This window comes from Vombatus ursinus, unplaced genomic scaffold, assembly GCF_900497805.2.
Source record: "Vombatus ursinus unplaced genomic scaffold, bare-nosed wombat genome assembly UNPS02014909.1, whole genome shotgun sequence".
NCBI lineage: Eukaryota > Metazoa > Chordata > Mammalia > Diprotodontia > Vombatidae > Vombatus > Vombatus ursinus.
In genome coordinates this window covers 174,589-196,620 of record NW_020954687.1, presented here as the reverse complement: position 1 = coordinate 196,620, position 22,032 = coordinate 174,589, and the positions used below count along the sequence as shown (strand labels likewise).

Genomic DNA, 22,032 nt, shown 5'->3' with positions numbered 1-22,032 from the left:
TATCCTGATGTCTAGCCTTCCTCTTCCACTTCTCCAGTTGCTAGTGAAATAATTATTTTCTCCTTTAATATCACTTTGCTTATACTTCTCTTATACATTCAGGTATTTTGTTTTATAATGCCATCTGAGAATTGTTTATTGAGGGCAGATATCGAAATCACCTGGCTCAGGACCTAGCACAGCAGTGGAACCTGATTAAAATGCAGTACCTGATTTTAATGTGTTGATATTTTAATTTAAAAAAAAAGGAAACATGTTTTTCTAAGTCAATATGCAGCCTTCAGGAATCCTTACATAAGGTTTAATGTCCCCTACTTCTATTTGATTTTGACTCTATTACTCTATACAATAGAAGCTTAATATATTTTGTTGAATTTCATTGAAACTTGAGCCTTTGGTTCACCTCTTTAGGTGCTATTGGGAGATTCCATTAGCCAGGCTAGGGACCTGAAAGCTGCTTCTGGTGCTGATGGTCTGGATATCTGGGTTAGGTATCTAGGTAACTAAGTGCCTGAGTGTTCCTCTGCTGGAAGGCTAACCGGAGGTCAAAGGGAATCTACTACAAAACTAATGAAAGCCTTAAATGAGTAGATCAACTGGCTAGAATATTTTTGTTTTCCTAGGTCTGCTGGACACAAGTCAATTCTGTCTTCCCTAGGGGTATTGGGAAAATCTTACTCAGGAATAGTTTAAGAGGCTGAAGATAACTTTAAGAGTAACATAGGTCCAGCATAAATTTACATTCTCATTGAAAGGCTGCAGTTTTAAAAAGTGACCAGAGCAATACTAACATCCAAATCTCCACTTCTGAAGGCTAATCACAGAGGTTCCTTGCTTTCTTTTACTGCTATGTGCTTCTGGTCAAGCTAGTTTATTAGCACTACTACCTGGTTTGGGATAAGGAAGAGGCAAATCTCAACTTTACTAATTAAATAGGCCCTTTGAAAGAGATCTAAGTTGAGAGTGAAAGCAAAGTTTTCATATTATCCCAGGCTTCTGAATATCATATCCACATTTTCCTCATAAGGCACTGAAAAATGGAGCTATTATTATAAATATCAGGTTTTTAATAAAACAAAGTCCTAGATAAGAGTCAAAACACTTTAGGTCTAAGTCCTAGCCCAGATGTATGATCTCAGTGGCTCAGTTTCCTTGGGTTTTATATTTTGTACCTGAGGTAAATGGTTTTTACATTTTAAAATAAAGTTTTATTGTATTTAAAATGTAAAAGCCATTCTTAGCTCACCATGCAGAGACTCAGACTCAGGATGGGTTTCATTTTGGAGGTTGTAGTTTCCTGACCCCTGGACTAGATGATTAAAGTCCCTTAAGATAAAACAGTCTATGATTCTGTCATCTGAAAGGAATTGGCTCATTTCTCCAACAACATAAATCTATAAGCCCCAAAGCACCTTCAACTACTTTTGTGCTATTTAGTCAACAGATGCTGGTTTAGCTTTTCAAAAAGGCACAGGAAGGCATGGAATGACCTCTTTATTAGACAACCCTAGGCAGTAAGACTTTAACGGCCCTAAACTCCTAAAATACCGTATGTCCTCTTTATATGATCAGTCTTTGCAATGAGATACACAGCAATGACAACAGGGCTCCCCTTTAAAGCTTAGTATTAAATATTAAATATTTTCTTTCACTTTAATTTTACATTACTGTGCTGGGGGAATAAGGTGGTGGTGGGGGAATTAAAACAAGTTAGATGAAGCCTGGGCACCCTTCCACGATTAGCTGACTTGGTAAAAGTGGGTGGCTTTGTTCCCACTGCTGTATATGCAGATCCAGGCCCTGGAAAGTTGAGACCAAGTTATGATTGTTTTCAAAAGTGTGCTATGAAAAGAGTAGACAGGTCTAAGCCAGGTTACAAAGTAGGAATAAGGGACCATTTTCTTCCAGAAACAGAATTTCTGAAGAGACCCAGTTCTTAAGTTATTTCCAAAATGACTGGAGAAAGGAGGTGGAAGGGAATTTCAACATGAGTTTCAAAACACTGTTCGTGTGAGGCAACTGGTTGCTGTTCTGAGGAGGGAGAGGAATGACTTAGGCAGGCAATCCCTTCCAGTCCTAGATGTGGAAATTGAGAGTTGACAGCCCATTGGGTCTAAGTGTGGGCTGAGGCTCAGTTGGTATGGAATTTACTAAGAAGTTTCTTCCAGAAACAGACAACTCAAGTCTTCTTTTCGCTTCAGCAAAGAAATAGTTTTTAAAAAGCACTTGGGAAGCTCCTCCTCTATCCCTGTAGTGGGTGGACTCAGAGAAGGGAATCATCAGTGCAGCCGCCTTCAAGGCCGTAACGGAATTCCTGAAGGTTGGAGACGCCATAAAAGTGGACAAAGGCTGCCGCCACCACCAGGACGTGGAAAATCTGATGTGACTGGAACTGCAGAAAGTAGAGAGAGTCTTTTAGGTTAAGGGCACAGACAGTTTGGATATAAAAAATATATTTTTGATTGAAAGATTGATTACCTTCTTTCTCTCTCAAGACCCTTTACTTAGCTTTGAGAGCAGTCACCTCCCATGTCAATGATTAGAGGAATCAGTCCTTACCCATATATCAAATTTGCCAGGAAAGAAGCGCTCAGGGATTCGGGCAGCATACAGCCCAGCTCCAGTGATATACATCACAGCCATGAGGAAGAACCAGCCCATCTGGCCCACTGTTGTGGCCTTGACAAAGCCTTCTGCAATAGTGAAGTGCATGGTGGGCACGACCCCACTCAAGCCAAGACCCAGGAACACTCCTGAGGGAAGAAGTGAGCAGATATAACAAACGCTGTGTGTTATTTTACCGATAAAATACCTATTTAGGTTCAAGGATTTTTCGCTTGGTATCTTAGAGGAGAAATCTATAAATGTCAACAATAGGTAATGTGTATTGAGTGCTACATTTCACACACAGACACACACAGAAAAGGAAGAGCTGTATTTGAATATTTGCCCCGTAAATCTAGATACCCTTTGGGGTTTTTTTAAATTAATTTTATTTTGTTGTTACATTTCAGTTCCAAACTGTCTTCTTCCCTTCCCACTCTGCACTATAGAAGGCCACCATCTGACACAGATTTATAAATATGTGTAAAACCATAGTATGCATACTTCTATTTATCAGTTCTTTCTCTGGAGGTGGATAGCATCTTCCTTTCTAGTTAGAGTATTCATAACACTCAAAATAACTTGGTTGTTCACAATTATTCTTTGAACAATATTGCTGTTACTGTATACGTCGTTTCTTAGTTCTGCTCATTTCACTTTGCATTATTTCATGCAAGTTTTCCCATGTTTTTCAAAATCCACCAGCTCATCATTTCTTATAGCACAGTAGCATTACATCATGATCATATACAACTTGCTTAGCCATTCCCCAACTGATGGGCATCCCCTCAATTTTCAGTTCTTTGCTAACACAAAGAGAGCTGCTATAAATATTTTAGAACATATAAGTTCTTCCCTAGCCCCCACTCCATCACCTCAGAAAACAGACCTAGAAGTGGTATTGCTGGGTCAAAGAGTATACACAGTTTTATAACTCCTTGGGCACAATTCTAGATTTCTCTCCAAAATGGTTGGATCAGTTCACAATTCTACCAACAGTGTATTAGTATCCCAATTTTTCCACATTCCCTCCAACATGTTATTTTCCCCTTCTACCATTTTATTTTATTTTATTTTTGGTGAGGCAATTGGGGTTAAGTGACTTGCCCAGAGTCACATAGCTAGTTAAGTATTATGTGTGTGAGGCGCATTTTAACTCAGGTCCTCCTGACTCCTGGGTCAGTGCGCTATCCACTTTGCCACCTAGCTGTACCCCCCCCCCCTTTTCCCCTTCTATCATTTTAGCCAATGTGATTTGGTATCTCAAAGTTGTTTTAATCTGCATTTCTCTAATAATTAATATTTATGCATTTTTGCATTATGCATTATGCATTTTTTTAATCAATTGGGGAAATGACTCATATTCTTTAAATTTGACAGAGTTCTCTACATATTTGAGATATGAGACCTTTATCTGAGAAACGGTGTATAAAATTTCCCTTCTAATCCTAACTACATTGGTTTCATTTGTACAAAACCTTTTAAATTTAATGTAATCAAAATTACCCATTTTATATTTCACACAGTACCCTTTGTTTTTCAAGGAGTTCCAAGGACACGAATTCTTTACCTTCCTGGGAGAACTATTGCTGTCTCCTCTCTGACTATTCTGTTCAGAAACCCAGAGATGTAAATATTAGGTGTTTTACCCAAACTCACTCTCCAATTGTTAAACATAGGACATAGATTTCCTGGATTTGGCTGACTTTAGTTAGTAGTAGGTCATCTGGCTGCCAAATCCAGGACAGTGGTATTTTCACTTACTCCAGAAAAAGGTGGAACTTTAAGGGCTTGATATCCTAGATGGCTACATATCTTCAAACAAAGAATGGTTGGAAGATATGTACAAACAGGAGTAAAGAGGAGAATTAATGCAAGAAGTTATTTAAGAAGCCTAATCATACAGCAGGTTGATGATAATTGCCAGTGTAACTTCTGGTAATGACAAGACACAAAGCTGTGGGACTGCCACACCAGTTATCAGTGTTTGCTTTCAAACCTTTTTGTTCATAGAACCCAGATTATAGCCAAGCTTTCTAACATGCAGTGACTCTGGGTACGTTAATTTTAACTTTCTGGTCTTCTGAGATGGTTTTTCCTTATTATTTTATATCAAGAATGTTAAAGAAGCCATATTTATCATTCTAAGCTATTTTACTAGCTCCCCATGATCATCAGAGCAATCTCTGAATAGTCCAATCTAATGCATCTAAAAAGAGGAGGCAACTCAGTGGCTCAGTGGATACAGCACTAGGCCTAGAGTCAGGAAAACCTGGGCTCAAATCTAGCCTCAGACCCTTACTGGCTATGTGACCCTGGGCAAGTCACTTAACCTGTTTGCCTTAATTCACTGGAGAAGGAAATGGCAAACCACTCCAGTATACTTGCTAAGAAACATCCATGGACATCATGGACCCCATGATCTATGGGGTCAAAAAGAGTTGGACACAACTGAACAACTAAAACTAAACTGGACTGAACAACAAAAATGAGTCAGAAAGATAAGATAAATGGGAGAAACGTGAGCATCTCTTTTGCAATGTGACTTCTTGTATTTCCTGCCTGTTTCCAGATTTCTACTATAGCTTATAACCCTGTAGACTGGTTCTAATTGTATCCATTTCGCAATTTTAAACCTCAGCACCCTAAAATTGCAAAAGGTACAATTCTTCTACCATGGACTGAAAAACCCTAACCCCAAAACTTTAACTGCAAAGGAGTACTGAACTTTGCCTTGAAAATTCATTTAAAGTTGTCAAAGTGGATTGAGAGCTCACCTGAGATTCCTAAATCCAACAGAGGACCCAAAACTCAAGCCCCTTGACTTCCAAATGAATCCTATGCCAACCCTTTGCCCTCCTGGGTTTACAACATATGTGTCTTACCTGCTCTTGTTTGCCGGTGTTTGGGTGTGGCAAACCGGTCCCACTGAGCCACAATGATGGCAGAGATGCCCAGGACACAGACAATGGAGAGGTAGATGAGCCGCGGCTGTGGAGAGCAGTAAAACGAGTAATAGAGCCAGGGGACAAAGCTCCCCATGATCAGTAGAGCAATCCCTGAATAGTCCAATCTAAAAACAAGACAGAAAGATAAGATCAATCAAATGGAAGAAATGCAAGTGTCTTATTTGCCATGTGACCTGTTGTATTTCCTCCTGTTTCCACATTTCCTCTACAGCCTATAACCCTTTGGGCAGGTCTCATCTTTTTTTTCAATCTTAAACAATCTACCCTTGTCCCCTAAAATTCTAAAAGGTAGAATTTTTCTACCTCAGACTGAAAAGGACTCCAAAACTTAGTTTTTTTTCCACTTGTCTACTACCTTCCTTATCCATCTAGAGGGTATTTCAAACATTTGGGTGCTGCCAAAACCCAGCCAGATCTGAGTACATTTACCAGCCCTTTGAAAACAATTCCTAACTTCTATAGGCCTGTAGCCCTAAAAACAAGATTTTTTTTTTAATCACACTTGAGAATTAGAAAAAGTATGTCAGTGAACTCATAAACATACGGGGCTTCTAGGAATGCATGGGCAGCAGAGATAAACTTTGAAGGAGCATTGACAGATGGAAACACAGAAATGACCACACCCTACTCAGGGACCAGTCAATAGAAGGCTAAGTTATCACTGGATACAAGGTCTGGGTAAGCTGCCTGAGTGATACAGGGATGGATCACACCGTCACTTTACTGGCAGAAAACTCCGTAATAAAGTACCATGTGTTGACTGGGCTACAATAACATTTTTGAAGAGCTAGAGAAAAAAGTGTCATTAACCCTACAACCCTTAGGAAATCTTGCTAGCAGCAAGGAAGAGTATGTGATGCCCATAAAGCAGGCAGTAGATGCTGCCATGTCAGTGAAGAGAGAAGTTCAGGGGCCTCTTTCTGATGATGGTCTTTTGACTCACTTGGAAAATGTCCGGGAGACTTTTTCTGAATGACAATAGACGGTGTGAAACAGCCAGGAGAAGCTGAGGCAGAGCACAGCACCCAGAAAAAACATCCCAAAGACCACTTTCTCCTGCAGAGGGGCCATGAAGTACATATTTGGTCGAAGCATGGTCAAGATTCCCAAAAAGAGAAACAGCACAAAACCTGTAGGAAGAACAACCAATGAATAAAAGCACGGGGGCTCACTGGTATAGAGCATGTTCTATTCCCATTTAACTCTAAAAAGAAAAAATTTGAAAGGTGATCTAAGGGTCTAGAGTTGGGGGGAGCTACCATCTAAATCTTCAGGGAAGAACTGTGAAAAGGGCACTATTTAAAATGAAACTACTTTGCTTAAACCTTTTGTTTTAAAACATGGAGATAAAGGAATAGAAGAAAGGATATACATTTCAACATTGCGTACCCTCAAGAGACCATTTGGCCAAAATGGTCTCTTCCATTTCTTACTGCCGGCTATAAAAAGGCTGAGGGGTCAACCAATCAGGGGCAACCTAAAGTCAAGCCCTTAACTTGTTCTCAGAAGAGGAAGAAGCCTTCTATTTAATTTCCAGGTGCCCCATCCCCTTGGCATTTGAGTCAATGAAGAGTGATGCAGTACAATGAGCACTGGGATTAAGAATCCGAAAGCTGGAATTTGGATTCTGCCTCAGATACTGCTCTGCCTGTGCAGTCTTGGGCACATCTATGAACCTTCCTTGTCTCAGTTTGCTTATCTTCTTATTACTATTTGGGGTACTACCATCCTTGTCATCCAGATTCAAAACCTAGGTGTCATACTCGATGCCCCCCTCTCCTTCACCTCCCATAAAGTCCTGTCAATTCTCTTTTCACAACATCTCTTGTATACATACTTGCCCTCCTATCCTCTGACACCCTCATCACCTCATAGCTGGACTACTGCAGTAGCCTTTCAGTTTGTCTCTGCCTCAAGTCCTTCCCCACTCCAGTTCATCTTCCACTCAGCTATCAAAGTGATTTTCTAGGCACAGGCCTGACCACATCACCCCAACCCCATCCAGTTCAATAAACTCCAGTGTCTCTCCCCATTACCTTCAGGATCAAATATAAAATCTTCTGTTTGGCTTTTAAAGTCCTTGGTAATCTGGCCCCTTCATAAACCTTCCCTGTCTTTCCCTATATACTTTGTGATCCAGTGACACTGGCCTCCTTACTGTTCTTGCACAAAGACATTCCATTCCCCAACTCTATGAGTTTTCCCCTGGCTATCTCCTTGCCTGGAATTATCTAACTCCTAGTTCCCTTCAAGTGTCAGCTAAAATTCTACCTTCCACAAAAAGGTCAGCTTTCCTGACCCCTCTTCAATGACCTCCAACTCTGCCTGTCCACATCTTGTTTGTATACAGTTGTCTGTTGGTGGTCTCTCTCCCCCATTAGACAGGGAGCTCCTCAAAGACAGGGATTGTTTTTGCCCTTTTTCACATCCCCAGTGCTTAGCACAGAGAATGTCACATGGTAGGTATTTCACAAATGTTTACTGCCTTGACTTGTTTGTAGAATGAGAGGGTTAGAATACAGTGTTTAAGGTCCCTTTGGCTCTAAATCTATTGTTTAATGATGAGAGGTTGAACTGTCACACCTTCTACCCTCTGATTCTACCACTTACCAAGCAGATGGGTCCAAATATTGCCAGTCTCTGTGTGGATGCGGAAGATGCTCTTAAAACAGGCACGGAAGGAAGGCATGGGTGGTCTGTGACCATGTAGAAGGTAGTCATTGTCCTTCAGCCAGTCAGGGAGCACATCATATGGAATGACCCGCCAGCGTCCTTCCCATACCTGAAACACAGAGATTTCTTCTAGGCAAGTTCCTGTGGACTGATGCCTCTCTCTGGGCAGCATTCAAAGCAAAGCTTGAATGAAGCTGACAGAATCCTGACCCACATTTTTGCCAAGTCTCTTTAAAAAGAAATATATTTTCTCTCTCTAGATTTCTATGTTTTGTCACATGCTAATCTGGATATGCTGCAGCCAGTTCTTAGTGGGAATAGTCTGTGTCTTTTCAAAGTGCCCTTTGCACTGGGCACAGGAAGCAGTAGAATACCTTGGTGACTAACCAGCCTTGCCTCTGATTTACTTCCATTATTTAAAAAGAAAAAAAAAAATAAAAAGCAACACCCCTTCGACCCCAACAACACACACATATAAACAGAACAATTCTGATACATCACATGCTTGGAACTGGGCCCACCTCTTAAACCCGCTGCCCCACTCCCCCATCCCACGGGTTACTCCCCAACTTCAGGAAAAGCACCCATAGTCAGCACCTTATAGACAAACTCCTCCATCTTCTCCATGGCATGGTGGGCTTGTAGGGGCAACGTCAGTACCCGCACCTCCTCCTCTTCTTCTTGGGGTCCTGGACATGCTTGCTCTTCTTCAACCTGCAATAAAGAAAGTTCAGGGTTCATCTGTCAATCACTTTTGTTTGGTTATTTTAAAAGCAAGATATCCATGGTTTATTACGCATTACTTTGAACATGCTTCATGTACCTAGTTTATCACTGGTACATTACACAGGACCAGAGAAGCTTAAATCTCAGCACATCCTCCCTACCACACAGGGTCACATGGCTTCTTCCCCAAAAGCCTAATCCCTATTGAGCTTAAGGTATTTATTTATTAAAGAGAAAACTGAAGACTCTATTGAGATGGAGTTTGCCCACAGCTTGTCCTTTGAGGCACTAGGGAATTGGGGCAGCCCTTTCTATCCTAAGTCTGGATAATTCCTTCTACTTTCTAGAGCAGAGGTTCTTAACTTGAGGTTCACGGATAGATTTCAGAGGGTCTTTGAACTTGGGTGGGAAAAATGGCATCTTTATTTCAATATAATTGGTTTCCTTTGTAATTCTATGCAATTAATGTTACAAATTTAAAGCCATTACTCTGAGAAGGGTTCAACAGCCTGCCAACAGGATCTAGGACCCCAAAATGGCTAAGAAGCTTGGCTGTTCTCTGACCAATGGGTTCTCCACTCTTTCCCCAAATGCAGAATTCGCTGCTATCCCTATCAACCCAAACAAAAGACTGTCTTTAAAAGACCTTCTTTCCTTTAAGGAGCTATGCTTTGTAAACAACTCTTCAGACACCAACTCAAGCCAATCTCAGATTCTTTGGCTCTGGAAACATCTTATTTTGAAACGTCAGAGACAGATACAATCAGATGGAGCCTAACCTTTGAAGAAATCCTGTCTCAAATGTGGAGTCCACAGCATTCTCAAAAGTAACAATACCCCCAGGACTGGCTACTCAACTGGAAGCAGCATTGATTGATTCCTAGTGCTCAAAGAAGTCTTTAACCCAGGCAAACAGACAGAAGAACATCCAGACACCAAAGGGGACAAACCTTTCCCCCAGTGTTTCTTGAATGAGACAGGGCTTCTCCTATTATTCAGAGCTAAGTCATGTGAGCTGCATTTTCTGTTTGGTTTCTCCTCTTACAGTACAATCTGACAGACTTCTTACATCAAGGCAACAGGAACAGGAAAGTTACTTACTTTGGTGGATTTGGGGGTCTTTCGTTTACCCTTCTCTATTAGGAGGGGTCCTAGCTCAGCAAGCTCCATTGTGTCTGCTTCTCGGTTACTGGCTGGTGCCCCATTGCCCTGCCCCACCACAGATCCTTTGCAGGAAGACATCTGGTTGGCACCCCCACAACCAGCAGCTTCAATATCGTTGAAAGTTGAACCTTCCGAATCCTAGGGGGGCAGAGATCTCCCTTTGATGGTAGACCCTAGGAATAAGCACACAAACACAAAGGGTGTTAGCAGGTTATGTTTTTTACATTGTCATTCCAGTAGTCTAATATGGAACAGAAGGCAGTGACATATACAGTTGTATAACCCTCATTCTGCCTCCTAAAGGCCAGTCCTCTTCAAAACCAGCACAAGGGTTAGAACCAGCCAGACCTCCAGGTTGATAGAAAGAAGAATCATTAGCCTCAAATAAATTCTATCTTAAGTCCTCCCACTGTAATTTTACCCTTTATTAGAGCCCCACTAATCTACTGACAACCTAACATCTACACACTGCCCAAATATCTATGGTTAAGGCACAAATCGGTCACCATAGGAGAATAGCTATCTCCTCTTCCCCACCCCCCATTTCTTCCAAGGAGGGGATTCTCCCAACACTCCAGAGCATCAACGGGTCCATAAAAACTCTCAATTTTGAGAATCAAGAACAAAAAAGTTGAAGTCAAAACAATCAAAGCTAGGAAAGAAACTAAACTACAAATGTATTCAGTTTTGTTTTATGTGGAAATGAGCAACCACACCTGTTTTCCATATAAAAAGAACTTTTTTGTGGCTGATTGCTCAGAATAGTTTATCTCCAGGTGAGGTCTAAGAGGTTGGCAATTACAGGATTATTATTTAGATTTGGCAATTACAAAAACAAGTAATCCTGAATAACAATCACCCTCTCACTTCCTCCCATCCCCATAAACAAGCAAAAATTTATTGCAAGCAGGAAGCTGGAATCAAGCTCTGCCACCCAGGTGGCCCAACCAGCTTTTCAATAGCTTCCTTTGGCCACTTCTAAGACATACTTTTAGCCTGAATCCATTCAGACTCCTTCGGACACCAAGAACGAACTCAGAGGTCTTTTATTAAAACCAGGTAACCTAAACCTTACTTTTTCCAGGAAAAATCCCACAATCACTTCAATATTCCCTGAATTACAAATAAATCAAAAGGTCTCTTAATTCCTAAGTGAATAGATATGCAGACTAGCCATGAAAATGGAAGGAAAGTGACCAAATTATTTTACTATCTCATGAATCACTGAGCTCTAAACTTATTACAAATTAACATTAATTAATTTGAGATGGTGCTAAATTCAGGCAAGGACAAAATTCTAGTTTCAATGCATGGATGATATAGAGAAACACCCAAAAACAACTATGTGATTTTACTTTAAAGAAAAAAAATTACCAATTTCCATATGGAAGCCCACTTTCTGGTAGTAATGACATTCATTCCTTGTTGAACAGAATTTAAATGTGCAAAACAAGAGACACTTGCAAGAACAGAGGAACTCAGAAGAACAGGAAACAGGAGGTCCCTGGAAACCTCTTAAGTACAACCAAAGTTAAGAGGAAACATTGGGAAATCCTTCCTTGGTACTAACGAGTAACAAAATAGAAACTTCCTCAAACTAAAATACTAAAGAAAAATTCACATACTTAAACCAAAAACAAAAAACCACTGATACCCAAAACAACAAAAATGAGTTCCAGGCATCTCAGAGAGACAAGAAGGGTCTCGAGATCAGCCCACAACACCAGCAGCCTCAGAAACAGGCTAAAATTTGTTCTTGTTTTCTAGGATTGTGATACTATGTTCTTAGTAAGTGATCTCCATCTCTTTCCCGACTGTAAAAGAAAGCATACTTCAAACATCCATGCAAGTGGGCCGCCTTTTGGGTGCCCTAACAGAGGAACGAGAGCTCCTGTTCTACCCACTAAGTACTATGGGCAAGTCATTTAACCTGATTCTAGGATCCCAATTTAGAGATGCAAGAGACCTTAAAGATCATTTTACAAATGAGGAAACTAAGTCCCAGAGAGGTTAAGTGACTCACCTATGGTTACACAGGCGCAAAGCTGGGGTGTGAATACAAGTCCTATGACTCCAACTAGATTAAAGCTTCCTCCACACTGCCTGGTTCCTTCATTTGTAAAACGAGAATAAGAAACACTACTTCCACTTATATAGGTCTGCTGAGAGTAAAGTGCTTATAAAAGGGTGTCCCAAAAAGTCTTAGTGCAACAGAGACAGGGCAGGAAGAGAAGCAATTGGAGGTCTAACAAGAAAAAGGACGCTCAAATACAACACCTGCACAACTTCAAGAAAAAGGACGCTCAAATACAACACCTGCACAACTTCAGCTCAGGATGGGGTAGGCTACTGGCCTCAAGTCTTGAACAGATTGTACAAAGTGATAAGCAAGTTATCTTGATTTCTATCACACACACAAAACCCACCCCCAGACTTTAAAAAGCAGTGACCCCTGAGACTAGAACCAGGGAAATAGTTTTTCCTTTTCTTTAGCTTTTGCATATTGTGGAAGAAAGCTCCTCCAAAGGTGCTGTACCTAACATGATGGCCCTTTCTTTTTTCAAATATAATTGATCTAAATTCAGTGTCTTGGTGCAGCTGCTACATTTTTTATGGGATTTCCCAAGTTCAAGCTTCTTTAGTCAATAAGCTTTCTAATAGGAGAGAACTAAATCTTGAGAAATTTAAGTAGTTAAGAAGGCAAAGAGGCTGCTCAGATAAGTAGAAGAAAAACCTGTCAAGCCAGAGAAATGATTAGATTCCTTTCTTATTTTATTTTTTTTCTCAATTATGTGTAAAAACATGTATTTTAACATTCTTAATAAAAAATTTTGAGTTCCAAATTCTCTCCCACTCTCCCTCCCCTCTCCTATCCTTAAGGCAAGCAATTTTATATAGATTATATACATGCAGTCATGCAAAACATATTTCCATATTAGTCACACAACAAGAGAAAACAGATCAAAAACAAAACAAAAACCTCAAGAAAACTAAAGTTAAAAAAGCATGCTTCTGTTGAGGTTTAGATGTTATGGGGTGCTGGGACCCCAAAATCATGACATGCAGGTCCTGCCCAAATGAATTCAACCCAAGTCTTCTTTCAGCCAAAGACAAGATTTATTAAAGATCAGCTATATTGGTCAGACCCTTAAGTAATGGAACATTTGTGACACTCGTAAGGATGAGTGGGCATGAGGAAGTCCCAGCCCCTAAATGGCTGCCACAATGGTTCTCATATACAGAAAGACTATGGGAAGGATCTAAGAATGGCCAACTAATTTGGGGTATCTGGAGGAGGGGCTGGGAGTGGTAATAGACAATGGGGGGCTAGATTCAATTGGGGTAACAAAGAATTGGGAGATTGGGTTTAGGTGATAAGGAAAGGCCAGTTGATAGGATTATAGCCTCAGGAGACAGCTAGACTTCCTTGACCAGGTGAAAGAGTTCAAGTAAAGTTCAAATTAAGGGTTATCTGGGGGGCGTTATGGGCTTGTACCCCATCACTTCAATTTGAATTAAGACTCCATCAGTTCTTTTTCTGGAGACAGATAGCATTGTTCATCATAAGTCCTTTGGAATTGTCTTGGATCACTGTATTGCTGAGAATAGTTAAGTCATTCGTACTTGATCACTGTACAATAGTGCTGTTACCATGTATAATATTCTGCTCACTTCACTTTGCATCACTTCATGTTAAGCCTTTCCAGGTTCTTCAGAAAGCATTCTGCTTGTCCTTTCTTACACCACAATAGTGCTACACCACAATTATATACTAAAATTTTCAGTCAACTGATGGATCTCCTTTCAATTTCCAATTGGTGCCACCACAAAAAAAGCTACTATAAACATTTTTGTACATATAGGTCCTTTTCCTTTTTCTTTGATGTCTTTGGGACACAGACCTAGTAGTGATATTGCTGGGTCAAAGGGTATGCAGTTTTATAGCCCTCTGGGCATAGTTTCAAATTGTTCTCCAGAATGGTTGAATCAGTTCACAACTCCACCAACAGTACATTAGTGTCCCAATTTTCCCACATTCTGTCCCATATCTGTCATTTTCCTTTTCTGCAATATTAGCCAATCTGACAGGTGTGAGGTGGTACCTCAAAATTGTTTTCACTTGTGAATCCATCTGGTCTTGGAGATTTTTTCTTAAGGAGTTCATTGATGGCTTGCTCAATTTCTTTTTCTAAGATAGGTTTATGTAAGTATTCTATTTTCCTCTTTTGTCAATCTGGGCAGTTTATAGTTTTGTAAATATTTATCCATTTCATTCAGATTGTTAGATTTATGGGCACATAATTGAGAAAAATTGCTCCTAATAATTGCCTTAATTTCCATTGGTTGTGAATTCACCCTTTTTATTTTTGATACTAGCAATCTGATTTTTTTTTAAATCAAATTAACCAATGGTTTATCAATTTTATTGTTTTTCTCCCTAGCTTTATTTATTAGTTCAATGATTTTCTTAATTTCACGTCTATTAATCTCTCCTGTGAGTTTCAAAAATTCCAATTTGATGTTTTCATGGAGATTTTAAATTTGTTCTTTTTCTATTTTTTTTTTTAGTTGCATTCCCAATTCACTGATATGCTCTTTCTCTATTTTATTGATGTAAACATGTTGGGGGATACAAGTTTTCCCCTAAGCACTGCTTTGGCTGTATCCTGTAAATTTTGTTATGTTGTGTCATTGCTATCATTCTTTAATAAAGTTACTGATTGTTTCTATTATTTGTTCTTTGACCTCTGCATTCTTTAGGATTAGATTTAGTTTTTAATTAATTATTTAAATAATAAATTTAATTTATTATTAATTATATAAATATAATATTAATTAAGAATTAATTTAATTAGTTTTCATTCTGTTTTCATGGCCCTTTACTGAAGGTATTTTTTATTGCATTATGGTCTGAAAAGGACTGTTAATATTTCTGCATTTGGTTGTGAGGTTTTATGCCCTAATACATGGTCAGTTTTTGTGAAGGTGCCATATACAGCTGAGAAAAAGGTATATTTCTTTCTGTTCCCATTCAATTTTCTCCAGAATATTTACTTTTCCAAAATTCTACTCATCTCTTTAATTCTTTATTGTTTATGTTTTGGTTAGATTTAATCAATGATTAGATTCCTAATCCCCAGTTGAATCTCCTCTCTTGGGACAAAGAAGCTTTCCAGGTCACTTAGTCTAGAAAGCTTTCTGAGGCTGAAGGACATTTATTCTCTGGAACAGAATAGAACCTTCTTCCCCTAGGGACACAAACAAACTGGCTCAGCCAGGTTCTACAAACCTCCCTCTCTTCTACCTACCTTCTCAGTGATACAGAATGGGAAAATTTGACTTTCAGAGATCACAGGGGATCATTAACCTAGGGTTGGAAAGAACATCAGAGACCATCTAGTTTTCATCCCTCTCCCACAATTTTATAGATGAAGAAACTGAGGTCCAGAATTGTTAAGTGATTTGCCCACGGGCACATGGGGAGAAAGTGATAAAAGCAGACCTGGATTCAAGCTAAGGTCCAAAGACTCTAAATACAGTGTTTTCTACTGAACTGCACCATACTGCCTAGCTCCTATGGACCAAAATGATACAGGCTAAAAAGCAGTTCAGGAGAGATAGGAAGCTCTCATGAACAAAATTCTAAAAACACAAGAAACAATTCCAAGAAGGAAGGAAAGAAGTATTATTAAATACCTACTATGCCTGTGCTCAGCACTTAACAAATATCTCATTTGATCAGCAACCCTGGCGCTATTATTCCATTTTACAGAGGAGGAAACCGAGGCAGACAAAGGTTAAGTGACTTGCCCAAGGTCACACAGTTAGTAAGTGTCTGAGGCTGGATTTGAAGTCAGGTCTTGCTGACTCCAGGACCCATGCTCTATCCACTGGGCTACCAGCTGCCTCAGAAGGAGGAGGAGGAAAAATAAAATGAGTTGTCTGAAGAATGAATGAAAAAGAATTCCCCAGCAAATGCATGAAAAACTCAATAGAAGAAGAATATTCAAAGCAAGGAACAAGACTGAGCCCTGATACAGCTCAGAATGAGCAAAGGATGGCTCAAAAGTTAAGGAAAAAAAGGGCTAGTTTTTCAAGCTGTATTGGGGAACAGAGGAGCATCAAAAAAGGGAAAAGTCTAGAACTTGGGGTGCTAGGATGGTGATGGCTGACAACAGGAAAAAAGGCAAAGTTGCCCAATCTGTATTTTGCTTTTGTCTCCTTTGCTAAGGAGAATGACCTTTGGACTGGAAAGGACAGAACAAAAATGGCTAATGAATTGACAGAAATCAGAGACAGCTAGGGGCTTTCTTAACCGAGTTCATGCCATCAAGCCCAAACAAACTACAGCTTTAGATACTAAAAGAACTGGCAGGTGATCACTGAACTACTCCGGTTGTTAGTGGCAAGATTGTGATGTATGGGAGAGATTGGCAACAAGACTTGCAAAGAGTAAATGAGTCCATTCTCAAAAAAAAGGGGAAATAACTAGCATTCCTAGGCAGCGGAAGGCAGAGGTGTCAAACATGCCAGCCACACTGCAAAAACAAATAAAAATACACCAATGTGAGAATGTGAATGTGGTTTTTCTAAGTCACTGTGCTGCCCACTATGATCCTTATAGATAATTTAGTGGACCTTATTTCTATTGAAATCTGCTTTCTAAAGCACTTTACAAGTACTATTTCATTTTATTTTTATAACAATCCTGGGAGGTACAGCTTACAGATGAGGGTACAGCTATTTGAACACAAGTCTTCTATCTACCGCGCCACTTAATTGTTTTTCAAGAGGAAAATAAGAAACTGCACACTATAAACCAATGAGCTTTACTTCAAATTCTCTTGGAAAAGTCAAGATCGGACTGCTAAATAATAAACACCTAGAAAAGGAAGTGATGATTACAAAGAGCCAGATCATACCAGACTTAGCTAATTTCCTTTTTTGACAAGATTACTAAACTGGTAGGTCAGGGACATACTAGAGATATGTTTTATCTAGATTTTAGCAAAGCATATGAAAAATCCTCTCATGCTTTCTTACAGAAAAGATGGAATAATATGGGTTAGAGGCAATATAATTAGGAAGACTCAAAACCATTTAGGAATAGTTGAATAGTTAGAAGCACAGTACAAGGGTGCAAGTCAGAGGTAGTGCACAACTGTAGTCACTGTTTCGGGGGAGGCTGAAGGGGGCTGGACCACTTGAGTTCAGGAGTTCTAAAAGGCAGAAGAGCCAAAGCCAATCGGTGTCCTAAGACTAGCACCAATATGGCAAGTCCCTGGGGAGGAGAGGGCCACCAGGCTGCCCTAAATAGGGTAAAACCAGCATAGGTTGGCAAAATGGGAGGAGGTCACATGCTGATAAGGAACGGGTCTGGTCCATGAAAGGTTGCTGCACTTCTAGCCTGGGCAAGATAGGAAGAAAAAGTCTCAAAAACAAAAAACAAAAACAAAACAAAACAAAACAAAAAACCCCCAACCAAACAACTATTAATGGTCCAATGTCTACTTGGAAGATCTCTAGCATGGTGTATCTGACTAGGGTTCTGTGCTACTCAACATTTTTATCAATGGCTTGGATAAAGGAATAGATAGCATCCTTATCAAAATTTCAGATGACACATATATGAGAGATCGTTAATATGCCAGACAACAGGTTATGACAAGCTAGAACACTGGGCTAAATCAAATATGATGACATTTAATAGGGACAAATATCAAGTTGTAAATTTGAGTTGGGAAAAAAAATCAACTTTATAAGATGTAGCAGACATAGTTAGACATAGCAGGTTGTTTGAGGAAGATTTGAGAGCTTTGATAGACTGTAAGCTTTATATGAACCAACAGTGTGACAGGATAGCTAAAAAAGCAAGCAGAATATTGAGCTGCATTAAGGAATAACCCTTCCAGGAAGGAGGGAATGGTCTTATTGTCTTTGGCCCTGATCAGACCACATCTGAATTATCTGTTTTAGGGGAGGAGATCAGCCAGAGAAAAGAGACTGGGATGGTGAAGGGACATATAAAGATCAGCTGGAAGAAATGGGGGTGGCTAGACTGGAAATGGGAAGACTTCTAGAGGGACATGATAGCTGTGTTTAACTGAAGGCCTGTCATTTGAACATAGCTAAAAGGAATTAGCCTTGCTCTGCTTAGCCCAGAAAAAACTCAGCACCATCAGCCTTGATGACAGGTTCAAACTCCTGAACAATCAGAGTGATTCCACAATGGCATAGTCTGCCTTGGGAGTTTGTGGATTTCCTCTCGTTGGCCATCTTCAAACAAAGGCTGGTTGACTTCTGGTGTATGCAGTAGAAGGGATTCTCTTCCTGTTTCATTTGGTCTAGAGAGCTGCTCAGGTCGATTTTGGCTGGAAAATTCTTTGACTCTAATATTCTTCCATGAAGGGATGGAAGAGAAATTTTACTTTAAGTGGAAATGCAAGAGAAGGGGTTACTTTCAGGAATTCCCAGGTCCTAGTATTCATCTCCTACTTGACTGTCAAGTGGCACTGACGTAACACAGATACCATAACTTTTTTGGGTAGCTTTTTCCTGGTAATGCAACCTAGAAGACTAGGTTCTTATATTCATTATAAGGCAGGTTTGCTCTTGAAGTGTAGTGATCAAAAATCTAAAAATCGCACAGGAGATTAAGAGGCAAAGTTAATAGTATTCATATCTGATTTTCCTACCAATTTCTGAACCTGGAAGGCATTCTTTGTTAATTGCTATTTATTGTCAATCCAACTGGTCAATATACTCAACTGTCTTGAACAGAGGCAACAACATTAAATGGCTGCATGCCAAGATTTTGTTAAGTATGATCTAGATATATAAAATTCTATGAGTTCATGGAAGTCTAGCTTTAGACCTGGAAGAGTCTTTACAGATTACTTAGTCCATTTAGTTCATTTTACTGTTGAGGAAACTGAGGCATGGAGAAATGACATGCCTTGCATCTAAGATCCCACATGTACAGGCAGAGGCAGGATTCAAAGTCAGGTCCATCCTCAGACTTCAAATCCAGCATTCTTTTCATTCTACTAGAGATTCTTCAAGTAGTACATGAGGGATCCACTTTGAATATGATAATGATGAAAGTTTTCTGGTCTTACTTCAGCCAGATAGGTAGGGAAGAATATCAGAGAAATAAAAAGTTAATCACCTTACTGGGTACATGCAATCATCTAAGTCCTTGGAATTGATCAACTAAGTCCTTAGGATTTGAAGCTGACTCAAAAACCCCAATGATTTGTGAGTCAGGATACCCTCACATTTCCATCTCCATAATTACAGTATCTACTACAATACCTACAACTCTAAAGATCTTAGGTGCTAAAGGGTCTTCTGTGTTGACACAGATGCCCAGAAAGCTGCTCAAATCTCTCAAGTATGTGACTTAGGTAACCAGCTAAATAATAGGATTATAGACAGGTTCAAAGTGGCTTTATCTTGTAGGAGTCAGCAAATAAAACTTTCTCCAGCATGTCCTATAGGAGGAGCAAAACACCAAGTTATTATGCCCAAAAGATGGAGTAAATTTGATCTTCCATTGACAAATATGCTACTAAGTACAGGGGATAAAGATGAATAAGATATGGTTCCTGCCCTTTAGACATTTATAAACTTAGATGAGGCGAAAAGACATCAACACCAATAACTATGAACAAGACAACAAAGAAACTTAACCAGTACAAGTCAGTAAGAGCTAAAAGACAGGATCTAAGTTGAGCTTTGAAGGTCGATTATAAGCTGTTTGTAGGATGTCAGTCTATAAGCTATTTTCACAGGATTTTTTAGAGTTGAAAGAGATTTTATAGACTATTTGCAAGTGGAGCAATGTGAGGGGTAAGATATTCTAAGAAGGTTAAGCGCTGGGAAAGGGCAAGAAATGTTCTCAGAGGCACCAAACAGACCAGTGTAGTTGGTACAACTGTTAGTAGGGTAGTAAGGCTCTCCAAAGTTCCATGAAGCAAGATCATGGAGGATCCTGGTCATTAGACTAAGGGGTTTGTATTTAATGCTTTGGGCAACAGAAAGCCTAATGGATGGTAATACTAATTTCTACTACTTGTTAGAGTTACCTTAACACTTTGAACGAAAATGGTCTCTTAGGCCAAATGTACAAATATTTTGCAGTCTCTGGGAACCACAGAATTCTAACAATCATTAGGACTACAGCTTCTCAATTCTCACTCCAGTCTTAAGACTCAGCTCTGCAGGGGTCTCCCTTCAAGCTGAGTTTCCAACAGAAATTCAAGTTCCAAAGACTAATTTCAACCAACACTCCACCCTTTGGGGGAATAGAAATGCTTTTCTATATTACTTTATAGGAAAAAACCAGATAGAAAATCTTTTGATAGTTCTATCAGCGGTGAAAACCCCACGGATGTAGCCCCCGGTCTAATTTCTAGCATTGATAACTGTTGCAAAACCTCAAAAAGACCTGAAGCTTCGTCATAGGAAATTTCACCATTTACCCAGAATTAAGGAAATGAAGAAAATCTGTCATTATCATTTCATTCTAGACAGACTTATGCCCTGTAGTCTAGGTCTCACCTAATGTCTCAGAATTAATAGGACCTAGGTTCAGCTTCCCTGGGTCTATCTCCACAACTCTCTCCTCTCCTCTCCCCGCACCCCCTCCCCGGAAAGCGCTTCCTAGCCTTTCTTGCTTTCGGACCACATTAGTGGCACTCTCGATTTAGGATTTAGGTCACTCCCAGACCCTGCGAAGGTAAGCATAGTTACAGATGTCAAACCCAATATTGAAAACTTAAAGATAAATCTGGATTGGGGGTTCTTAACCACTGTGTGTCACGGATCCCTTTGGCAGGCTGGTGAAGCCTGGGAGCTTCCCTTCTCGAAATGCTTTTAAATGCACAAAACAGACTACATAGGATTACAGAGGAAATCAATTATACTGAAATATAATGATTAAAATGCTCAAACAAAGCAGTTTTTCTATACCAGGTTAAGAACTCCTAATCTGGATAGACTCTATCTCCAGCATTTCCCCTATCTAGCCGTAATCTGCTTGGTCAGTTTCCCCTGCCCTCAGGAGGCCAAAGCCCGGAGGGGACACGGAGGGGGGCCCAGCATAGTCATCAAGGCGTGTTCTAGGACTAAAGAGGGGGGGAAGGAGGGGAGCACTTCCAATGTTTAAACCGGGAACATCGGAAGGGAGAGATTTCCTTCCCATCGAAAACGTGTCCAAGCAATCGGGGCTTTAAGACCAGGGCTCGCCTTCGTTCTCGGGGTTCTGGCCCCCCAAGTATGACAGCGTCCCGGCTAGGGTCCCGGCCGCCCGGTCCGGAGTGGGGCCGGGAAGCCCCCCGAGGTGTGCCCCAGCTCCGGCTCACGCGCAGCTCGCGGGGTTCAGTTGTCGTCTTCCCCCCCCCCCGAGCTCCCCGGCGCTGGTGCCCACGGCTCCTCTCCCCTCCCCCGGCCGACTGGGACACTCGGGGACTGGGGGGGCCCACGGCGGCGGCGGCGGGGCCGGAAATGTTTACCCACCGAGGCCCCGGCGAGCCCAGAGACCCCGGCCGCGGGCACACTTACGGGCCCAGCTCCAGCGGCGGCGGCGGCGGCGGCGGCGGCGGCGGCGGCAGCGGCCGAGGGCTCTGACGGGGCCGCCTTCCCCGGAGCTACATCCCCGGCGCGGGCGGTGACGCCGGCCTCTGCCCCAGCGGCGGAGAAGCCTCCACCCCCCAGGGACGCGGAGGCGCCGGCCCCGGAAAGAGCGCGAGAGGGCGCCGCGTCACCTCCGCCCGGCCGAGCCGAGAGACGAGGCGGCAGCGGCGGCGGCAGCGGCGGCGGCAGCGGCGGCGCAGCAGCTACTAGAGCGTGGCTGCTCGGCCTCCCTGCTCCGAGGCCGGCTCCTCCTCCCCAC

At 41.0% G+C, this 22,032-nt stretch overlaps 1 protein-coding gene across 2 annotated transcripts; it reads right to left on the bottom strand.

Moving 5' to 3' along the window:
* Positions 1–1,477: 1,477 nt before the first annotated feature.
* Positions 1,478–21,751, bottom strand: ADIPOR1 (adiponectin receptor 1). Of its 2 annotated transcripts, none has more exons than XM_027843435.1 (8): positions 21,702–21,751; positions 10,074–10,309; positions 8,844–8,960; positions 8,184–8,355; positions 6,517–6,703; positions 5,490–5,677; positions 2,560–2,753; positions 1,478–2,392 (listed from the first exon to the last, which is right to left on the bottom strand). In XM_027843435.1, the coding sequence occupies exons 2-8, from the start codon at positions 10,212–10,214 to the stop codon at positions 2,264–2,266; spliced, it is 1,128 nt and encodes a 375-aa protein (XP_027699236.1). In that variant the 5' UTR covers positions 10,215–10,309; positions 21,702–21,751; the 3' UTR covers positions 1,478–2,263. The 2 variants fall into 2 exon arrangements, with proteins under 2 accessions (XP_027699236.1, XP_027699235.1); XM_027843434.1 differs by having other exon boundaries at positions 21,657–21,736.
* Between the last annotated feature and the right edge of the window lie 281 nt (positions 21,752–22,032).